The sequence below is a fragment of the Caretta caretta genome, chromosome 3, assembly GCF_965140235.1.
Source record: "Caretta caretta isolate rCarCar2 chromosome 3, rCarCar1.hap1, whole genome shotgun sequence".
NCBI classification, from domain to species: Eukaryota; Metazoa; Chordata; order Testudines; family Cheloniidae; genus Caretta; species Caretta caretta.
This window is the reverse complement of record NC_134208.1, coordinates 83327092-83344893: the sequence shown is the minus strand read 5'-3', so window position 1 is coordinate 83344893 and position 17802 is coordinate 83327092. Positions and strand designations below refer to the sequence as shown.

General features: G+C 45.8%; 1 protein-coding gene and 1 long non-coding RNA gene across 2 annotated transcripts in view; one reads left to right on the top strand and one right to left on the bottom strand.

Moving 5' to 3' along the window:
* The window catches only part of LOC142071540 (uncharacterized), a 44471-nt gene extending 38116 nt beyond the window's left edge, over positions 1 to 6355 (bottom strand). The window contains exon 1 of the long non-coding RNA XR_012667630.1: positions 6281 to 6355. This is a non-coding gene — a long non-coding RNA (uncharacterized LOC142071540). The remainder of the gene's footprint in view (positions 1 to 6280) is intronic.
* A 52-nt stretch (positions 6356 to 6407) lies between these two features.
* SEC63 (SEC63 protein translocation regulator) overlaps positions 6408 to 17802 on the top strand; it is a 102496-nt gene continuing 91101 nt past the window's right edge. Inside the window, exon 1 of the mRNA XM_048844865.2 lies at positions 6408 to 6654. Coding sequence (XP_048700822.1) covers positions 6531 to 6654 — 124 coding nt within the window. The 5' untranslated portion in view covers positions 6408 to 6530. The remainder of the gene's footprint in view (positions 6655 to 17802) is intronic.

Below are 17802 nucleotides of genomic sequence, written 5' to 3'. Positions count from 1 at the left end.
TAGGCTAGAGTGACACCCAGTGACATTCCTGGAATCTTATTATACAGATTACTCCTCCTGTTGAACCAGTTCAACTACCACCTTTGCTGCCATGATAGGATTTTGGGTCCTCCCCAAAGAGATTCTGAGATCTTGTCACTCTGTTGGGCATCTCTAGGTCTGGTTCCTCATCCCTCTGGTCCACTGAGCTATTATTTTTCTCCTCCTCCACACCCATCATAATTAAACTATTAGGTGCTCCCATACTATTTAGTAACACAGCAGGCTGGGTGGAATGGCAAGTCCTGAGAATCTGATCCAGCTGTTTATAAAATGGGCACATTTTGATCTCAGAGCTTGACCAATAGTCCAATGGCTTAATATACTGAACCTTAATATATAGTTCCTTTATCTTTCCATGACACTGCTTACCACTTCTGCTGACACCCATCTCTGCCACACAGTCACCTGGTCACACACCAAGGTACCGCATATGACTGAGCTCAGCAGGTCCTTCCTCTTCTCCTTTCCCAAGATAAATACCAGTGCCCACACATTGGCCTCGAGCCTTCTGGCAGGCAGTTTCTAGGACAGTGTCTTCTGAGACATGCTGGTGAAGCAACTGGATTGCAGTAGATGTTGATCCGTGTGAAAACAGTGTTCAAATAAGCATGCACCACTATTTGTGTAGGTAAATGGCTTCTGGCCAACGTATCCCTATGCAGTGGAGTGCAAAAAGGAAACCAGACTAGCCACTTGATAAGTGACCAGTTCACTGTGGAATGGTAGTGGGAGGACTATTTGCACCATTAGAACAATTGCAACAGCAATACACACTCTCAAATACACTGCTGTGGTGGAGGACTACATAGTAATTACTGGTGGTGTGACTGCCTGTATGCCATGGGGCGGAGCAGTTTGTGTGTTGGTGCAAAGGGTATTAAAGGCATGCTGAGACCAAAGAGTGGTAAGCACACCAAACTTCTCTAGTATAGACATGTCTATCCAGTGGGGGGTTCCTTTGTTCTCCTGTAACATCTCCTCTTCCCTCAAAGGGACCAAGATGGTGCCTTTTCTGCAGGTAGCTAGGCTGTTTTCTCCTTCACACTAACTCAGGGGTAGGCAAACTATGGCCCAAGGGCTCCCTCCAGCCCACCAGACCTTTTAATCTGGCCCTCGAGCTTCTGTCGGGGGGCTTGCCCCACTCCGCATGTGCCATGGCTCCTGGAAGCAGCGGCATGTCCCCACTCTAGCTCCTACACATAGGGGCAGCCAGGGGGCTCCGCACACTGCCCCCACTGCAAGTGCCGTCTCTGCAGATCCCATTGGCTGGGAACAGCGGCCAACGGGAGCTGCAGGGGTGGCGCCTGCGGATGGGGAGCACACAGAGCCACCTGGCTGGTGCCGTGTCTTCGTGTAGGAGCTGGAGGGCAGACATGCCACTGCTTCCGGGAGCTGCTTGAGATAAGCGCCACTCGGAGCCTACACCCGACCTCCTCCCGCGCCCCATCCCCCTGCTCCAGCCCTGATTCCCCTCCTGCCCTCTGAACCCCTCGGTCCCAGCCTGGAGCACTTTCCTGTACCCCAAACCCCTCATCAGCAGCCCCACCCCAGAGCCTGCACCCCCAGCTGGAACCCTGACCACCTCCCTCACCCCGCACTCCGACCCCTAATTTTGTGAGCATTCATGGTCCGCCATACAATTTCCATACCCAGATGTGGCCCTCAGGCCAAAAAGTTTGCCCATGCCTGCTCTAACTGGTCTTCAGCCAGGCAGCAGCTGGGAGAAGAGGCCAGCATTGGCTCTTTTGCTTTCCCACTACCAGACCTCAGCAAACGGTAAGCATGAGTTCTGCTGCTGGTTATGAATGCATACAGCCACACAGGTGGACAGTGGTAGCAATATCAAGACTCTTTATTAATGTATGAGGAAGAGCTTGACTACTGTTCAAAAACCTAATCTATTTAAGAGTGGGAGGAGTCCAACTAAAAAGGTCTGAAGAAGCCTTTAAGGGCAGGGGGTCCAACTAAACAGGCCTGAAGTAACAGTATGCAAGTGCTGGGCATTTCACTGGACACATCTCACAGCCCTGTGACATGCATCCCTGTGATGTCACATGTCCAGCAAAATGGACAGCAGGAATTCCTCTTCCCTGCTGCCAAAGATGGTACCTGTTGATCTCTCCTGCTTCACAATCAGAATAAACTGGCAGGAAGAACGGAGGTAGCAACAAAGTGAGAACATAATGCCAGCTGCAGCTGCCCTAGAAACTTCCCTGACTGCCAACCCATTCAGTTGCCCCAGGCACCACTGTAACCAACCAATGTTCTCATATACTGTTTTTCATCAGTAGATCTCAAAGCACTTTACAAAGGTAATTAGTAACATTATCCCAATTTTACAGATGGGGAAACTGAGCACAGAGCAGGCAACTGACTTGCCCCTGGTCACCCAGGAGGCCAGGGACCACGTTGGGACTAGAACTCAGGGTCTCCAGAGTCCTAAGTTTTATCCACTAGCCCACACTGCCTCTTCTATATAACACAAGCAGTCTTGTCAACAACCAATGTTCAAAAAATCACAAGCTGGGCTCTAAAATCATGAGACTGGCTTAAAAATAATGAGTTTAAAAATTATCTGGAGTTCTTTCTCCTCACCCCCCCCCCCCCTTTCTGATTTCTGAGCCTTCTCCATTAGGGTAACATTGTCAGCCTTTTCTGCATAACTGTGCGGGTTACAAAGGTATTTTTTTCCCTTCAAACGAAAGCTGAGATTCTCATGTATTCAGTCCATGGTAATTATTGCAAGAATTGTCAACACTGGGTAGGGTGTGATAGAGAGGAATACCAGTCACAAAAGCCTGGAGTACCAGTAGCTTGAGAAGAAGGCCAGAAAAGAGAAGGGATGGAAAGGAATGTCACAAAGGTTGACAAAATCTAAGTGCAAAATTTTGCAGAATAGATGGGGATGATTACAAAGAATCACAGGAAAAGTAAAAAAGCCATCATTGTTTAATTTAATAAACTGCAGTGTGAGAACCCAGCCCTGGAGCAACTGAGCTGAGACAGCAAAAAAACCGAGGAGTACTTGTGGCACAAGTACTCTGATACAGACTAACACGGCTACCATTCTGAAACCTGAGCCGAGACTTTCGTCCTTCTCTGAACTGCCTCTCACTGCTGCTGTGACATTCTACCACAACATCCTCCAACCCTTTGTTTCTGGGGTCTAGTCTACACTGTCAATGCTAAAGCTGCCGTGGCAGCGCTTTAACGTGGCTTGCGTGGTTGTGGCAAAGCACTGGGAGAGAGCTCTCCCAGTGCTCTAGAAAAACTATTTCCACGAGGGGCGCCGTTCCCAGCGCTGATGCACAGTCTACACTGGTGCTTTACAGTGCTGAAACTTGCTGCGCTCAGGGGGGTGTTTTTTCACACCCGTGAGCAAGAAAGTTGCAGCGCTGTAAATTGCCAGTGTAGACAAGCCCTGAGATATCATGCCATATCAAGATTCTCCCTCATGCTGTGATATAAGCAGCTTCCTTTGTGATGTCACTCCTTTCCTGCTGCTAAAATGAAATGATAAATCCCTCCCCTTATGACATCACCCCTCTTGTCATCCCTAATTTGTGATGTCATCATTGCTCCTGTCAGCAGCAGGGCAGTGACACATGTCCTTACCAGAGGAGCTCGGTAGAGCAGTTTGTTCTTGAGGAATCTTCTAGGTTAGTCACATGTGAATGAGCAGTGTCATCAATTCAAACACTTAAAAATGAGTCAAACTGCACATAATCATAAGATTTGGCTTAAATATTATGACAGCACCAACCCCTTTTATATTCTGTCCAACTTCAAGCCTTTAGGGGAAGCCTCCCATCCTCAATTTCAGCACGATCATTTTCAGGTTAAAAATTAAACACACAAACACAATCGTGAGCCTTTACCAACACCTCAGAGAACTATTTACCCTTCCCCATCTCTTCCTTGCTTCATTCAGTCTCCTGGCATGCATCCGATGAAGTGAGCTGTAGCTCACGAAAGCTTATGCTCAAATAAATGAGTTAGTCTCTAAGGTGCCACAAGTACTCCTTTTCTTTTTGTCCTTCTTACAGTTACTCTCTGTGCTCTTCTGGTCTCCTATTCCTCACCTGCCTCTGTATTTCCCCTCCCATCTCCCTTTGTGTTTCCATATACTTTCTTACATTCTCAGTCTTCCTCCTGCTTCCCACCTACCCTGCACAGTTCTTACAGTGGTGTGTAAAGTATAGACACTGCATGTCCCCCTAGCACAGGTATAAATAGCAGTGTAGATGGTGAGGCACTGTTCAGGCAAGTAAAGACATGCAGAACCTTAGGGTATGTACCCTACATGGCTCTCTACACACTCAAGTAGCATCTCCCATCTACACTGCCATTTTAATAGTATAGTGTTCTGCTGTTGGAGCTCTTCCCCGCTGCTTCCTCCTGCCAGACCCTTTCACATGTACCCTCCATGCCACCACCAATGAGAGTGCAGCGTGGATGCAGCCATAGTCTCCAGCTCCCGAGTCAGAGAGTTGCCATCTTCTCTGGGAGTGATCTAGTCTCAGTCCCTATGGAAATGCTAAAAGACTATTCTGGCAAACAGAAACTAGGGACACAAGGATGGGGGCACTCCAGTCACAAATTGCTACCATTGTGAAATCTCTATTTTAAATTTAGACACAAATAAAGAGAGGTATTTTTGCAATTTGGAAATGCATTCTACAGAGTTAAACTTCTGGGCTATTATATATAAAATACTGAATGAAAATATTATTTAGATAAAGATATAATAATAATAATTAATAATTTATTTTAAAATACCTCACTACTTCCTGCAAAGGGCATAGGTAGGGCCCTACCAAATTCAGGTCCATTTTGGTCAATTTCACAGTCATAGGATTTTAAAAATCATATTTTCAGCTATTTAAAAGTGAAATTTCATGATGTTGTAATTATAGGGGTCCTGACCCAAAAAGGAGCTGTTGGGGGTGGGGTGTCACAAGCTTATTGTGGGGGGGGGGGGGTTTGAGGTAATGCTACCTTTACTTCTGTGCTGCTGCTGGTGGCAGCAGTGCCTTCAGAGCTGGGCAGCTGGAAAGCAGTGGCTGCTTACCAGGAGCCTTGCTCTGAGGGCAGAGCCCTCATGGTATGGTATTGCCTCCCTTACTTCTGCACTGTTGCCTGCAGAGCTGGGCCCTCAGTCAAAAGCCACCCAGCTCTAAAGGCAGTGCAGAAGTAAGGCAGCACAGTATGGTATTGCCACCCTTAATTCTGCGCTGCTGCTGGTAGGGCACTGCCTTCAGAGCTGGGTGCCTGGCCAATAGTAACTGATCTCTGGCCACCTGGCTCTGAAGGCAGCGCAGAAGTGAGGGCGACAATACTGCAACGTCCCCGCAAATCCCTTCTGGGTGAGGTCCCCCAATTGAAGAAACGCTGATCTCCCCTGTGAAATCTGTATAGTGTAGGGTAAAAAGCATACAAAAGACCACATTTCACAGGGGGAAACCAGATTTCATGGTCTGTAATGCGTTTTTCATGGCTACAAAATTTGGTAAGGCCCTAGGCATAGAGAAATAATGGGCTTTTGACTGAGAGCACCTTCCAGCTTCAGTGTCACTAGAGAGGAGAGACATTTTTAACAAAGGAAAAACTTTGTGAGTTTGATTCCAGAAATCATGAAAAACATCCCCCTCCTCCCAAACAAAAACACCGCGCGATCCATCCCGGGAACGGGAAGGCGGCAGGTAGGGGGAAGAAGAGCAGCCAGGACAGGGCAAGATCTTCTCCTGACTCACTAGCTGTCCTCGCTACCCACTAGCTGTGACTGCAGAGCAGCTTGCTGGTAAGTCACAGTGGCCTGGCCTGGCCTGGGCCTGTGCAGAACCCCAAACCTTGAGCCTAGCCAGACACAGCCCCGTGCACTGGGGCTCAGCCCAACACAGGCCACCAGCGCCTCCCGGCCCAACCACAGACCCCACCCTAGGCCAGGCCAGGCCAGAGCCAGAACTAGCTCCCCCTCGCGCCCCGGGCCCGGCCAGAGACAGGCCCTCCCCCACACCTGGCCTCAGCCAATCAACAACGCGCCTTTTCGGCTCCCAGCTACAGACACGCTCCGCACGCGCACGCGTCCCTCGCTCCCTGTGGGCTCAGGGATCCAGTCACAGACGCGTCCCCTCCCGAACCCGCCCCCGAGGCTTGCGCGCGCCATACAGCCTTTCTCCCTTCTTCAACAGGCCTCCTACCCAAGCCATTATTCCGCGCGCGCGCCCTCCCCCCTTACGATGTCACAGCAGCCGCCGCCGCCGCCAGCGGGCGGGGGAAGTGGATCAGCCAATCCAGGCGCAGCGTCTGACGTCACAATGGCTATGGTGGCTGCACAGTGACACGTCTTGCTGTGGTGCTTGAGCGGGGCGGGGCGGCCTTCATTCTCGCCGGATCCCGGATGCTGGCTCGGCTCGCGTGAGCCAGCGCGGTGCGGGCCGGCCGTGCGTGCCCCGGCGGCGGGGGGAGGGCGGCGTGGATGAGCGGCCATGGCGGGGCAGCAGTTCCAGTACGACGACAGCGGCAACACCTTCTTCTACTTCCTCACCAGCTTCGTGGGGCTCATCGTCATCCCCGCCACCTACTACCTGTGGCCCCGGGACCAGCACGCCGGTGAGCCGCCCCCCGCCGGGCCTGGCCGCGGGCCTCTGCCCGCCGCTCTGCCCGGGCTGGGGGAGGGATCCCAGGTGCCCCGCGCCCCCGCCGCCGTCGGGGAATCTTGGGGGGGGGGGAGATGGAGCGGACCTTTCCCGGGGCGGGGTGGTGGTGAGCGAGTCGGGGCGAGCGCGAAACCCCTTCCCCACTGGGTGCTTTGCGGCTGGGCAGACCCCTGCCCGTGGCCCCGTCCCTGCCGTGCCGTGTTGGGGGGCGGCGCGGGGCGGCCTCGTGCCCCGGAACCGAAGCGTCGGGGGCTGCTGAACCCTTGTCCGAGACTTTCCCTGAGAACCGTTAGTGGCTGGAGTCGGTTGGGTGTCATGTAAAGAAGCAAAAACTCCAGCGCTTCAAACCGTCTGTCCGAGAACTCCGGCTCTGCGCTGCTCAGCGGCCGCGCGCTTGCGAAATCCTCCGTTCGCTGCTTTCCTGGAGCCTTTCCGGGCTGCTGACCTGACTTCGTAACGCAAAATACTCGTGGGGGGTGGGCGGCGAGGTGCAGCAAGGAGACAGCCCTCTCCTGCTGCTTTTACGCCTCATGGAGTGAAAAGGGCACAAGTACAGAGTTTTGTCCGTCCCCCCCTTTGCAGGTGACCTTTAAATGTCCCAGGTGGATAGGACTTTCTCTGCATCCTTTGGGAGGCTGCTCTTCCACAGCCTAATAGATGTGTGTGGTTCCCTTGAGTCCCTTGTCTGTTTTTATAGAGCTATTCCCCTGTTGTTCTCCATCCTTAGCAGGAGAGAGCAGTTCAGGATTTTGCATTCTGACAGTATGAGCTGTAGAAAAATAGGGTGTTTTTGACTGTGAGATAAGGAAATCAGAATGAGAGAAAGAGTATTGAATTTCCCTAGCCCTTTGTACAGTTGCTGTATATGAGATAAGATATAATAGGTAATACTCACATAATACAAATAGGTGACGTTACTGGTCTTTTATCATGAATGTTTGTGTGTCTTGTAGCAGGAAAATTGGGGATTTACTGTATCTGTTTAGTGTTTGAAATAAATTAAAGCCATGTGTTTTTTTTAACAGTATTTTAAATTATTCTTTTTTTTTTTTTTCAATTAAAGGGAAGCCTTACTGATGAAAGGAATGCTGAACAAATAAGCCTCTGCTCCTAAGGGCATGTCTGTACTGCAAAGTGAAGGCATGATTCTAGCACAAGCAAGTATGCCAGTGTTAAAATAGCAGTGTAGATGAGGTGCCACAAGGCTTCAGCATGGAGGAGCAACCAGAGAGCAAACCCTCTAGGGAGTCTGGGTACATACTCTGGTTGCTAGCCTGTGCTGAAGCCCACTGTGTCTACATTAAAAAGAAAAGGAGTACTTGTGGCACCTTAGAGACTAACAAATTTATTTGAGCATAAGCTTTTTGTGAGCTACAGCTCACTTCATCGGATGCATACAGTGTAAAATATAGTGGGGAGATTTCATATATACAGAGAACATGAAACAATGGGTTTACCATACAGACTGTAACAAGAGTGATCGGGAAAGGTGAGATATTACCAGCAGGAGAGCTGGAGGGGGGGAATGGACCTTTTGTAGTGATAATCAAGGTGGGCCATTTCCAGCAGTTATACTGTTCTTGTAAACTGCTGGAAATGGCCCACCTTGATTATCACTACAAAAGGTCCATTTCCCTACTCCCCCTCCTGCTGGAAATAGCTCACCTTTCCTGATCACTCTTGTTACAGTCTGTGTGGTAACACCCATTGTTTCATGTTCTCTGTGTATATGAAATCTCCCCACTATATTTTCCACTGTAAGCATCCGATGAAGTGAGCTGTAGCTCACAAAAGCTTATGCTCAAATAAATTTGTTAGTCTCTAAGGTGCCACAAGTACTCTTCTTTTTATGGATACAGACTAACACAGCTGCTACTCTGAAACCTGTCATGTCTACATTGTCATTGTTACCCATGCTAGCTAGATTAAAATTAATACGGGTATGCTAACTGTACTATAGTCATACCTTCATTTGCATTGTAGACATACCCTAACTCTTGTTTACCTCTGGCTAGTAGAAAGATGAAGGTGGGAGGATTTGCAAGCAATATCTGTCTTGATGACAAGCCTAGGGCCTTTACCAGCCTCAGTTGTTAAGGAGGATGCTGTCTATAGAACCCATTTAAAGGATTCATCTTTTGTCTTTGGCTAGTAGGTGTTCTATTTATCTTGCTGCTGGAAGGGAGAAGGAGCTGTCTCTTTTGACTGTTGTTGCAACAAGTGATGTATGAGGGAGAGAAGATGTGTCTCTACTGTATTCATCCCTAAGCCTCAGCTGTGGCTTTTATTTTGAGTCCTTCTCAAGTTTGATTAGATCCAGTACCTGGGTCTCTTCTTATTTTTTTTCCAAACAGCAGTTGCATGAAACTGACATGATTGTTGGTGAATTTCTCAGTAACTCTTCAGAACATTGTGGGCAGCTGCCATACTGTCACCCTTATTTATGTTACTCTGCTGCAGCTTGGCAAAGCTATATAAGCAGCAGCAGAAGCACTGGAAATGTCTGCTGACTCAGAAAGACAACATTGCACAACCAGCATGGCTAGGAACTGACTCTTTCTCAAAATGAGAGCTTCAGTTCTTCAGAAATCAATGCCTTAAGCTTCCCACTGGTGAGTGAATTTCTCAGGCCCTTGTCAGTTGAACTGTAGGCTGGATCTACACAAGAATTGTCAAACATAGTTGAGTGTCAAGCACTGCTTCTCACTGATTTCCCCTTAGCTGGCATTGTGGGGAGAGCCTGCTGCTTTCAACATCTATTTTTTTGACAAAACAATATTGGGAGTAATTGATCGCATATTGTTAAAAGAGGTGGTAAACTCAGTTGACCCTTCTCCACACTAATAGGACAACAGCACTCCATACTGGTTATTTGGAGAGGGAGGGAATGGTGTTTGGTAATGTCCAAGTGCAGTTGAAAATTCCTGTGTGTAGATACACTCCTAGTCTGTGTAAGTGACTTGGTAGTGATTAAGTAATGAACTCCAAATCACGTCATAGTTTGTGTTCTACATAAGCCAAAAAGTTCTTGTGGCTAAGAAAAAAGCCAGTTGGAGTACTGTACAAATAGTAGTCCACCAGTTTTTCTAAGCATTTTTTTTTTTTTTTGCTTCATTGTATACTTTCAGTTGTTAAGGGTATTGTGCTTGTTTAAAGTTAGTGTGCTGAATGCACTGATTCTGCCACATTTCTAGTGCACACATCTGTAAGTCAAAAAGACTAGTGTTCCTCAGATAGCTTTGTGTCTGAATGTTTGCATGTGACAACTTGAATTGGTGTCAACTACATGTAATCTGTAAACTATAATAATGTTGGACTTTAAGAATAAATTATCGTGTAGACTTACTTTTCATCATCATGTGGTTTTAAAATGAAGTGCTGATTGCTTAACCTTGGCTCTTCACTCTTAAAACCAGAGTGACAATCCATTTTAGTTTTCAGTACAATATGCAGAAGGCTAAGCTAAGGAGTATGCTTTAAGAAGATAAAGTAAAAACTCATTTCCACTGCAGTCTATCACAAAGTCCCTTATAAGCACCTAGACTTTAACATCTGTATTAGCATCTGTGTCCCCTCTGTAAAGGAATATTTTCCATAACAAATAAACTTAAGGCATTTTAGTAAATGTTTGTAGAATGAGATGAAAACACACATTCCTTTTTGTTACAGTGTGAACGCAAGAATAGAATGACATAGGGCCCAAGCCATTGTTGTTGTTCTGCCTACCCATTTAGAAAAACATTTAAAACAATGTGAATCAAGTGCAAGTGGTTAAAATTGCTATGAAATAGTGTTTCTGCAATTTCTAATGAGCGGTGTACAAATATTTGAAAGGCCACTCAGAGTATTATTGGCATGAAAGTGACTTGTCCCTCTCTTAAATTAAACACAGGATAAAGTGATAATTTGAGATGCTTTTATTTGATATATTTATAAACCTAAATGAAGAGGATACATCCTGACCAACATCAAGTGTTTACTACCTTTTATGCCTTGAGGTGTGCACAGGAACCAGTAGATATACAAGAATAGAATTAATACAGTATCTCATCAGCTTCCTGTTAAATCTTGCTTTAATTTAAGATTTTAGTTCTTATTGCTTTATAGATTATCTGTGATGGTTAGACTATTCCAGTCTCTGACCTCACCAAGAGCAAGTGTGGGTTTCCAAGACATTTTGGAAAAAGCCCTGAAATACAATTACAACCAACACTGGGGAAGGCAGTTATTTCTGTTTATATTACTTTCATTGCTCTGGTAGTCTCAGCTAAAATGAAAGGACAGTGTATCAGAAAACAACTAAACATGCAGGTAACTGGTTTGAAGGAATGATACTATAAAAGAGGCACTCTTCTTGCTTATTGTGATGTTCCCGAGGCTGTTTTAAAGGGTAAACTATCTGGTTTTGTATTTAATTCCTTGCCTTCAACTTGTATTTTATAATAGGCAAATGCATCTTTTTTGTTAAACATACTGGGTTATCTGTTCTTGGGCATCCAGCAAGAGAACTGTGGCAGAAATTACTTTTAAGATTGTTGTGAACAAAGGTCAACAAGAAAATAAATTATTCCAAGTAGTCGTAATGGTATCAAAAGTGATCTATAAAATAAGGAGGTAACTACAAATTTGAGTGTAGTGCAACTCCCGAAAACTCTGAAAGCCAATTTTAATCAACTTTTCCACCTATCTTCTTACAGGCAAGTATAAAGATAGAACCAAAAGAGCTTGAAGGGATGGATAAACATCCCTCAAAGTCCATTGATATTACTGGATTTATTCTCAAACAGTTTGGTTGCAGGGTTAGATAGGAGTTAAGTCTCAAAATCCAGGAAGGAGGTAAAGAGCAAGAGGTGAATAAACCTAGTTGTTGACTAGTATACTGGCTGTCCCACAATGCTGACGTGTCTCTTACTGAAGTGATGTAAGACTGACAGTGCTCACCTAGGTATCAAAGTGAAACACAACATGATTATATAGACTGTTAGAGAACAGGTAGGCAGATGTTTGTATGCTCTGGTTTGTGATATTAGAGCCTGCTATCAATGCAATTTTAAACTTGGTTAGAGTGCCATAAGCATACATAGCTAAGGTTGAGAGTCTGTGGAGCTCACAGAAGTCACAGATTCCGTGGCTTTCTGAGACCTCCATGACTTCTGTAGCTGCAGCAGCCGGTGTGGCTGATCCCAAGACCACCTGAGCAGTTGGCCCTGGGGGCTGGCCAAGCAGCAGTGGCCCGGTGTGGCTGGCCCCGCCCGGGGGCTGGCCAGGAGGCCTTTGGAGTAGTGGTCCTGGGGGGCCTTGGTGCAGCAGGTGGCCGTGGACAGTCAGCTCCTGCTGTTGGAGAAGGGGCCAGTGGTCAGGCCCCCCCCCCCCCCACCCGCCCGCTCAAGCAGTGGGGCTCCAGGAGCAGCTAAGATTTAGTCAGAAGTATTTATAGTAAAAGTATGAACAGGTCACGGCTGTGAATTTTTGTTTATTGCCTGTGACCTGTCCATGACTTACTAAAAATACCCATGGCTAAATCTTAGCACATCACAAAAATGTATAAGGTTATGTGGAAAGAATAAGGTCTCTGTTCTGAAGCTTAGAGGCTAACTTGGACAAAACAATACATGGGACAACAGTTCAAGTGCCTGGAAACATTGTACCCTCTCCAGTGGAGAGATGAATGTAAGCAGAAGAGAGACTTGAAGGAGGAGAAAACATAGTACATGAGAGAAGGGAGTCTGTCAATCATAGGGGATGTCTGTTGCTGATCAGAGTGGAAGAACTGAAGTTGATCTGTAATTGCTTATTTCTTTTCCAGTTAAAAATCAATATAAATGTACTTGCATAAATTGGATAATGAATGTACAGCTGGACAACTTTGTCATAGAATTCCTTGCAAAGTGTTTTAGATACATCCACATATGAACAGTTTATGGACATATGTGCACTCGCTTATTTTTATGAATTTGTTCCTCAGTCAAATGTAGTCACAAAGTTTTCCTCAAGAGCCAGAGTGAATTGAATCACTAGTGAAACCAACATCTATAGATATTTTTAGGGTATGAAATATGTATTAAACCTTTCACAGTGCTGTTATATGCATGAAAAAAAAAATAAACCCAACCACCTCTTGTGATCTAGCTCCATGTTTGAACTGGGACATAATAGTCCACTTCTTCTGGTTGCGATACTGCAAAATGGTGGATTTTGGGGGCATTTCAGTGATGTGTAGCTAGGGGAACATAAAAAGACAATAGATTCTTCTCAGAAGGGCCTCTAAATACTCCCAGTTGTTTGTTGCACCACCTTGTGTTGCTGAGGTTCCCAACCTAGTGGAAAGCCGCACCCTCCTTTGACAGTGCCTCCATAAGAGCTCCTAATGTCTGGCGTCAAGAGACGGCAGAGGTTATAAAAGTGCACAGAAAGTGCCACTGCTTCGGCTTCTTCCGTTGGTTCCAGCCCAAAAATTGAAATATGCAGAGTTTCTTTGAGTGTTGTTAGGTTACTTACCAGTAACTTTCTTTATATAGCATTTTTTTCTGTAGGTCTCAAAGCACTAGTGAAGTAGATGAGTATTATCCCCTTAGTGATGTGGAACTGAGGCGTACAAGGTTAAGGTTAAAACCTTATTCAAGACCATACTGTAAATTAGTGGTGGAGAAAAAAACTTGGATCTAATTCCTCGATCTGTGCCCCATCCACTGGACCGTGTTGCTTCCAAATAAACAGATGAATGCCATCTTTATTTTACCACCCTCATTTATGTGTCTCTGTGCATAAGTGTTGGATGGGGGCAAACAGGAGCAGAAAATGGGGACACCTGCTATCAGGAATTCAGGAAACTTAGATTTTGCAAGTTTTACATATTTTTTGTTAATCCACTGGTGAAAAATGGCTCATAGCACTGATAGTTCAGGGGCTACCAACATCAAAAATTTTAAATAAAACTGTTAGTTCTTATTAGAAAAAGTGTATACATTGCTCTGTCTTCATGTGGAAAACCTGCATTAAATTCCCTGATCTGATCTTGTGCTCCCATTTGAGAAGAGCTGCAGAGAAAACACTGTGTCCCGGGGTTCTCACAACAAAAACTTTGGTGGCCTCAGAGTGTGGCCACCAACTCTTGCTGGTGGCTGCTCTGATGCTTTTTCCTAAAATACGTTAGGAAAAACAAATAAATATGCACATATACATGTCCAAATCAGTATAATTTATTTATGTAGGGCTTTATGCAGACTCAATCATAAAAATAATGTACAGTTGTCTGTATTCTTTACTGGACCTAAACAGAATAGAAACACAAGGTGCTCCCCGCCACGCCCCTGCCCTCAATCACCACTGAGGAGGCTGTGGCCACAAGAAAAGCCTGTGGTGGCTGCATTTGAGAAATGCTGGTCTAGGAAGTGCTTTATGTTGCTCAGTACTGAGCAGGTGATTGGGATTTGCCAGTCTGATGTACATAATGTTTTTGTGAGTATGTTTACACTACAGCCTCCGGTTTTAAAATACCGGGCATGCGCTCACACAGAAAGGGGAGCATGCATGAGCACTGCATCAGGAAAGCATGTATGGGAGCACTGGCCACATCTATGTACGTGCATTAGTATCTGTCTGCAGACCAATCCTGATCCTGGTGCAGTTCAGTGGCACTCTGAGCAACCTGGTTACTTGGAGGGGCTCTTGGGCACAGGATAGAGCTGCTTTCTGCTACAGTTGTACTTCACCTTTCTTGTCCCACCCCCTTTCAAGGAGGTTGGCCTATGCCACTGCTATTATCTTATTCTCCACAGTCCCACAAAGGGGTGTGGGGTGGAGGGGTCACTTACCTTTGTTTTCCTGGCACATAGCCTCTTCTGCTTTTCCCATGTCCTGCAAAAGAGCTTAAAGCAGCCAGGGTTCTATCTGAGCCTGTGGAAGGTTCTGAATGGTGAAGATGAAGGGGACCCATGGACTGCCCCATGAATTACTTCCAGGCACCCTTGAAGTGTCCAGAGTTGAAAGGGGGCTGTGCCAGTCTTCCTCCCCAAGTTGTGTAAGAGTCTGGGAAAAGAGACACTTACCTGTCCCCAAACTCAGATTGGCTTTGCCGCTCCTCCTGTTAACCACCTTTTTGTGAAGGCCTGGAGAAGAATGTGGTGGTGTGCTTCCTCAGGGCATTGCACAAGCCATGAAATTCTAGTGTGCCAGACCGCAAAATGGACTAAATGTGCTGTGCTGTCAAAGGCACAAAGCAAACTGAAAACTAGAGGTTTTTTGTTTATTTCAGGTGTTGTAATGTTTTCTATTTGTAAGAGTAGGTTAAAATATGACTTATTTAGAACATTTTAAGTTTCTGTAGAAGAAATGCATGTTCAAGAGTAGGTTTTAAATTCTTGTCTCAGTGTGGGTTGGCAGACGCTAATGTCAAATGAAGGAGATGCATAGTGCGTAGAGGAGCAAAATGGCTTATTGCATTATGAGGACCACCCCCTGACCTATGTTAGAAACCATTTCAGTATCAGCCACTTGTCACTATCTCTCGATGGAAGGTAGAAACTTCTGAGCACAAAGCAAAGAGATCAGATCCTCAGAAAGGGGGTCTGCAAGCAAAACTTCCATTGTAAATTTCAAGAAGTCTGTGCTGCTTGAATCTCTCTGAAGTAACTTAAAATGGCATTACTACATTAATAGCTCCTTTTAACACAAAGTATAGCTCATGCAGTTATCACAAATAAGTATTCAGTGAGGATCAGAGCTAATAAAGTGAAAACTGAGGCTTATGGTGGAATTTAAAAATGGATGATTTGGAGGGATAAAGGGAGAGTTCTAGACAGATGGGGGGGGGGGGTCACATAGCTGAAAATGATCATTCTTCCCACCTCTTCTTCCAAAAACTGACACCTCATGCTAAGAGTTGCACAAAATTAGCACTTTTAATTAGTGTCTACAGCTTTTCCTTCAGAGGCTTTAAAGCTTAACTACTTTAAATTTGCTTGCTGAAAAGGGATTCTTTTAATTCTTACATGTATATTAGGAGTAGTTCTTGAAGATAGGGTGATACTTTCATTCCTGCTAAAACATAAAAGGATTTGTGTGCCTGCACTACCAGTTAAGCATTTATTCATTTGAAGATTGGTGCTAAGGAAGAATGCTGTAATGAAATTATCTCCTTTATTTAAAACTTCCTTTGCACAGAAAATTACTCATCGCAGTGTTTTATAATCTAATAAACATCTGATGGGCATGAGAATTCAATCTTAAAATAAAAAAAATACTGAGGGCTTGTCTACACTTGCAAGGTTTTTTGCCAAAAAAGGCTTTTGGCGATAAAAATGGCTTTTGGCGACAAAACAGTGATAGCGTACACACTGCAAGGTATTGTATGCAGCTGCTCTGTGAATGCACAAAGCACTGATAAGTTGCTGCTGTCCATATCACACTTGGGTGCCTGCGATTCATCCTCTGCTAACTTTGTGAGTAACTCTGCGAGTAACTGTGCTGCCATGCGTGATGTCCTCATGACAGCTAACAGCACATAAGAGAGAAGTGTGGGATCCATCCTCTCTCACCGCAGATGCTGGCGTGCGCTACAAAAGAATGACAGTTGGAAAAACGGCGCAAAAGAAAGCCAGAAACCATTGGAGGGGTGGCGGACAGAGTGGTTCATGATGGTACATTTTGCACATCCCAGGATGCGCTGTGCTCTGTTTCCGTATTCCCACAATGCCTAGTGACGGATGTTGTTGCCAGGCACTGTGGGATACATACCCAGAGTCCATTGCTCTCACTGTCGACAAATGTGGACGCGATCTGTTGACCGTGGGAGCAAATGTAGACACACTTTGGCGACTTTGCTTTTGTCAGGTTTTTTTTCCCTTGTCAACATTAGTTTCATTGACAAAACTTGCCAGTGTAGACCAACCCTGAATCTGGTTGGTTCAAGTATTCAAAACTAGGCGAAGTAATCAGTAGTGTGGAAGAAGAGATATTTAGACTTAAGTACATGATGTGGCATTTTGACATGATCATGACCAATAAGAACTCCTCTTACATAAAATGAAGAATTTGAAGGAGGCATAAATGTACTGCCTGGAGAAGGAACTGATGCATTCAGACTTCCGTTGTGGCCTTGTGCAAATTGTTAGAGCTCTGGCTTGAGTCCCCCAAGTGGACTATCACGAGTATTGTATTGGATCCAACTTTTGGATCCCATATACTTCCAAACCAACTAGGTTTGAGCAGCATCCAGACATTCTCTAGTCCTGACCACCCAGGCACACTCTCAGGGTGCAGACTCCCTGTCTGGCGTCCCTCATTTGGCTGCAGAACCCATCATGAACACAGGGCCCTGAGGCCAGTGTTGATACTCCTAAGCCTCCCCAGTAGCTAATGCATGCTCTCCCATCTGGATGGGAGAAGAGATGGCCAGCCCTCTGTGGAGATAGAGGTGGTTAGGGACTTTTTAGAAAAGCTGGACGTGCACAAGTCCATGGGGCCGGACGAGTTGCATCCGAGAGTGCTGAAGGAACTGGCGGCTGTGATTGCAGAGCCATTGGCCATTATCTTTGAAAACTCGTGGCGAACCGGGGAAGTCCCGGATGACTGGAAAAAGGCTAATGTAGTGCCAATCTTTAAAAAAGGGAAGAAGGAGGATCCTGGGAACTACAGGCCAGTCAGCCTCACTTCAGTCCCTGGAAAAATCATGGAGCAGGTCCTCAAAGAATCAATCCTGAAGCACTTGCATGAGAGGAAAGTGATCAGGAACAGCCAGCATGGATTCACCAAGGGAAGGTCATGCCTGACTAATCTAATCGCCTTCTATGATGAGATTACTGGTTCTGTGGATGAAGGGAAAGCAGTGGATGTATTGTTTCTTGACTTTAGCAAAGCTTTTGACACGGTCTCCCACAGTATTCTTGTCAGCAAGTTAAGGAAGTATGGGCTGGATGAATGCACTACAAGGTGGGTAGAAAGCTGGCTAGATTGTCGGGCTCAACGGGTAGTGATCAATGGCTCCATGTCTAGTTGGCAGCCGGTATCAAGTGGTGTGCCCCAAGGGTCGGTCCTGGGGCCGGTTTTGTTCAATATCTTCATAAATGATCTGGAGGATGGTGTGGATTGCACTCTCAGCAAA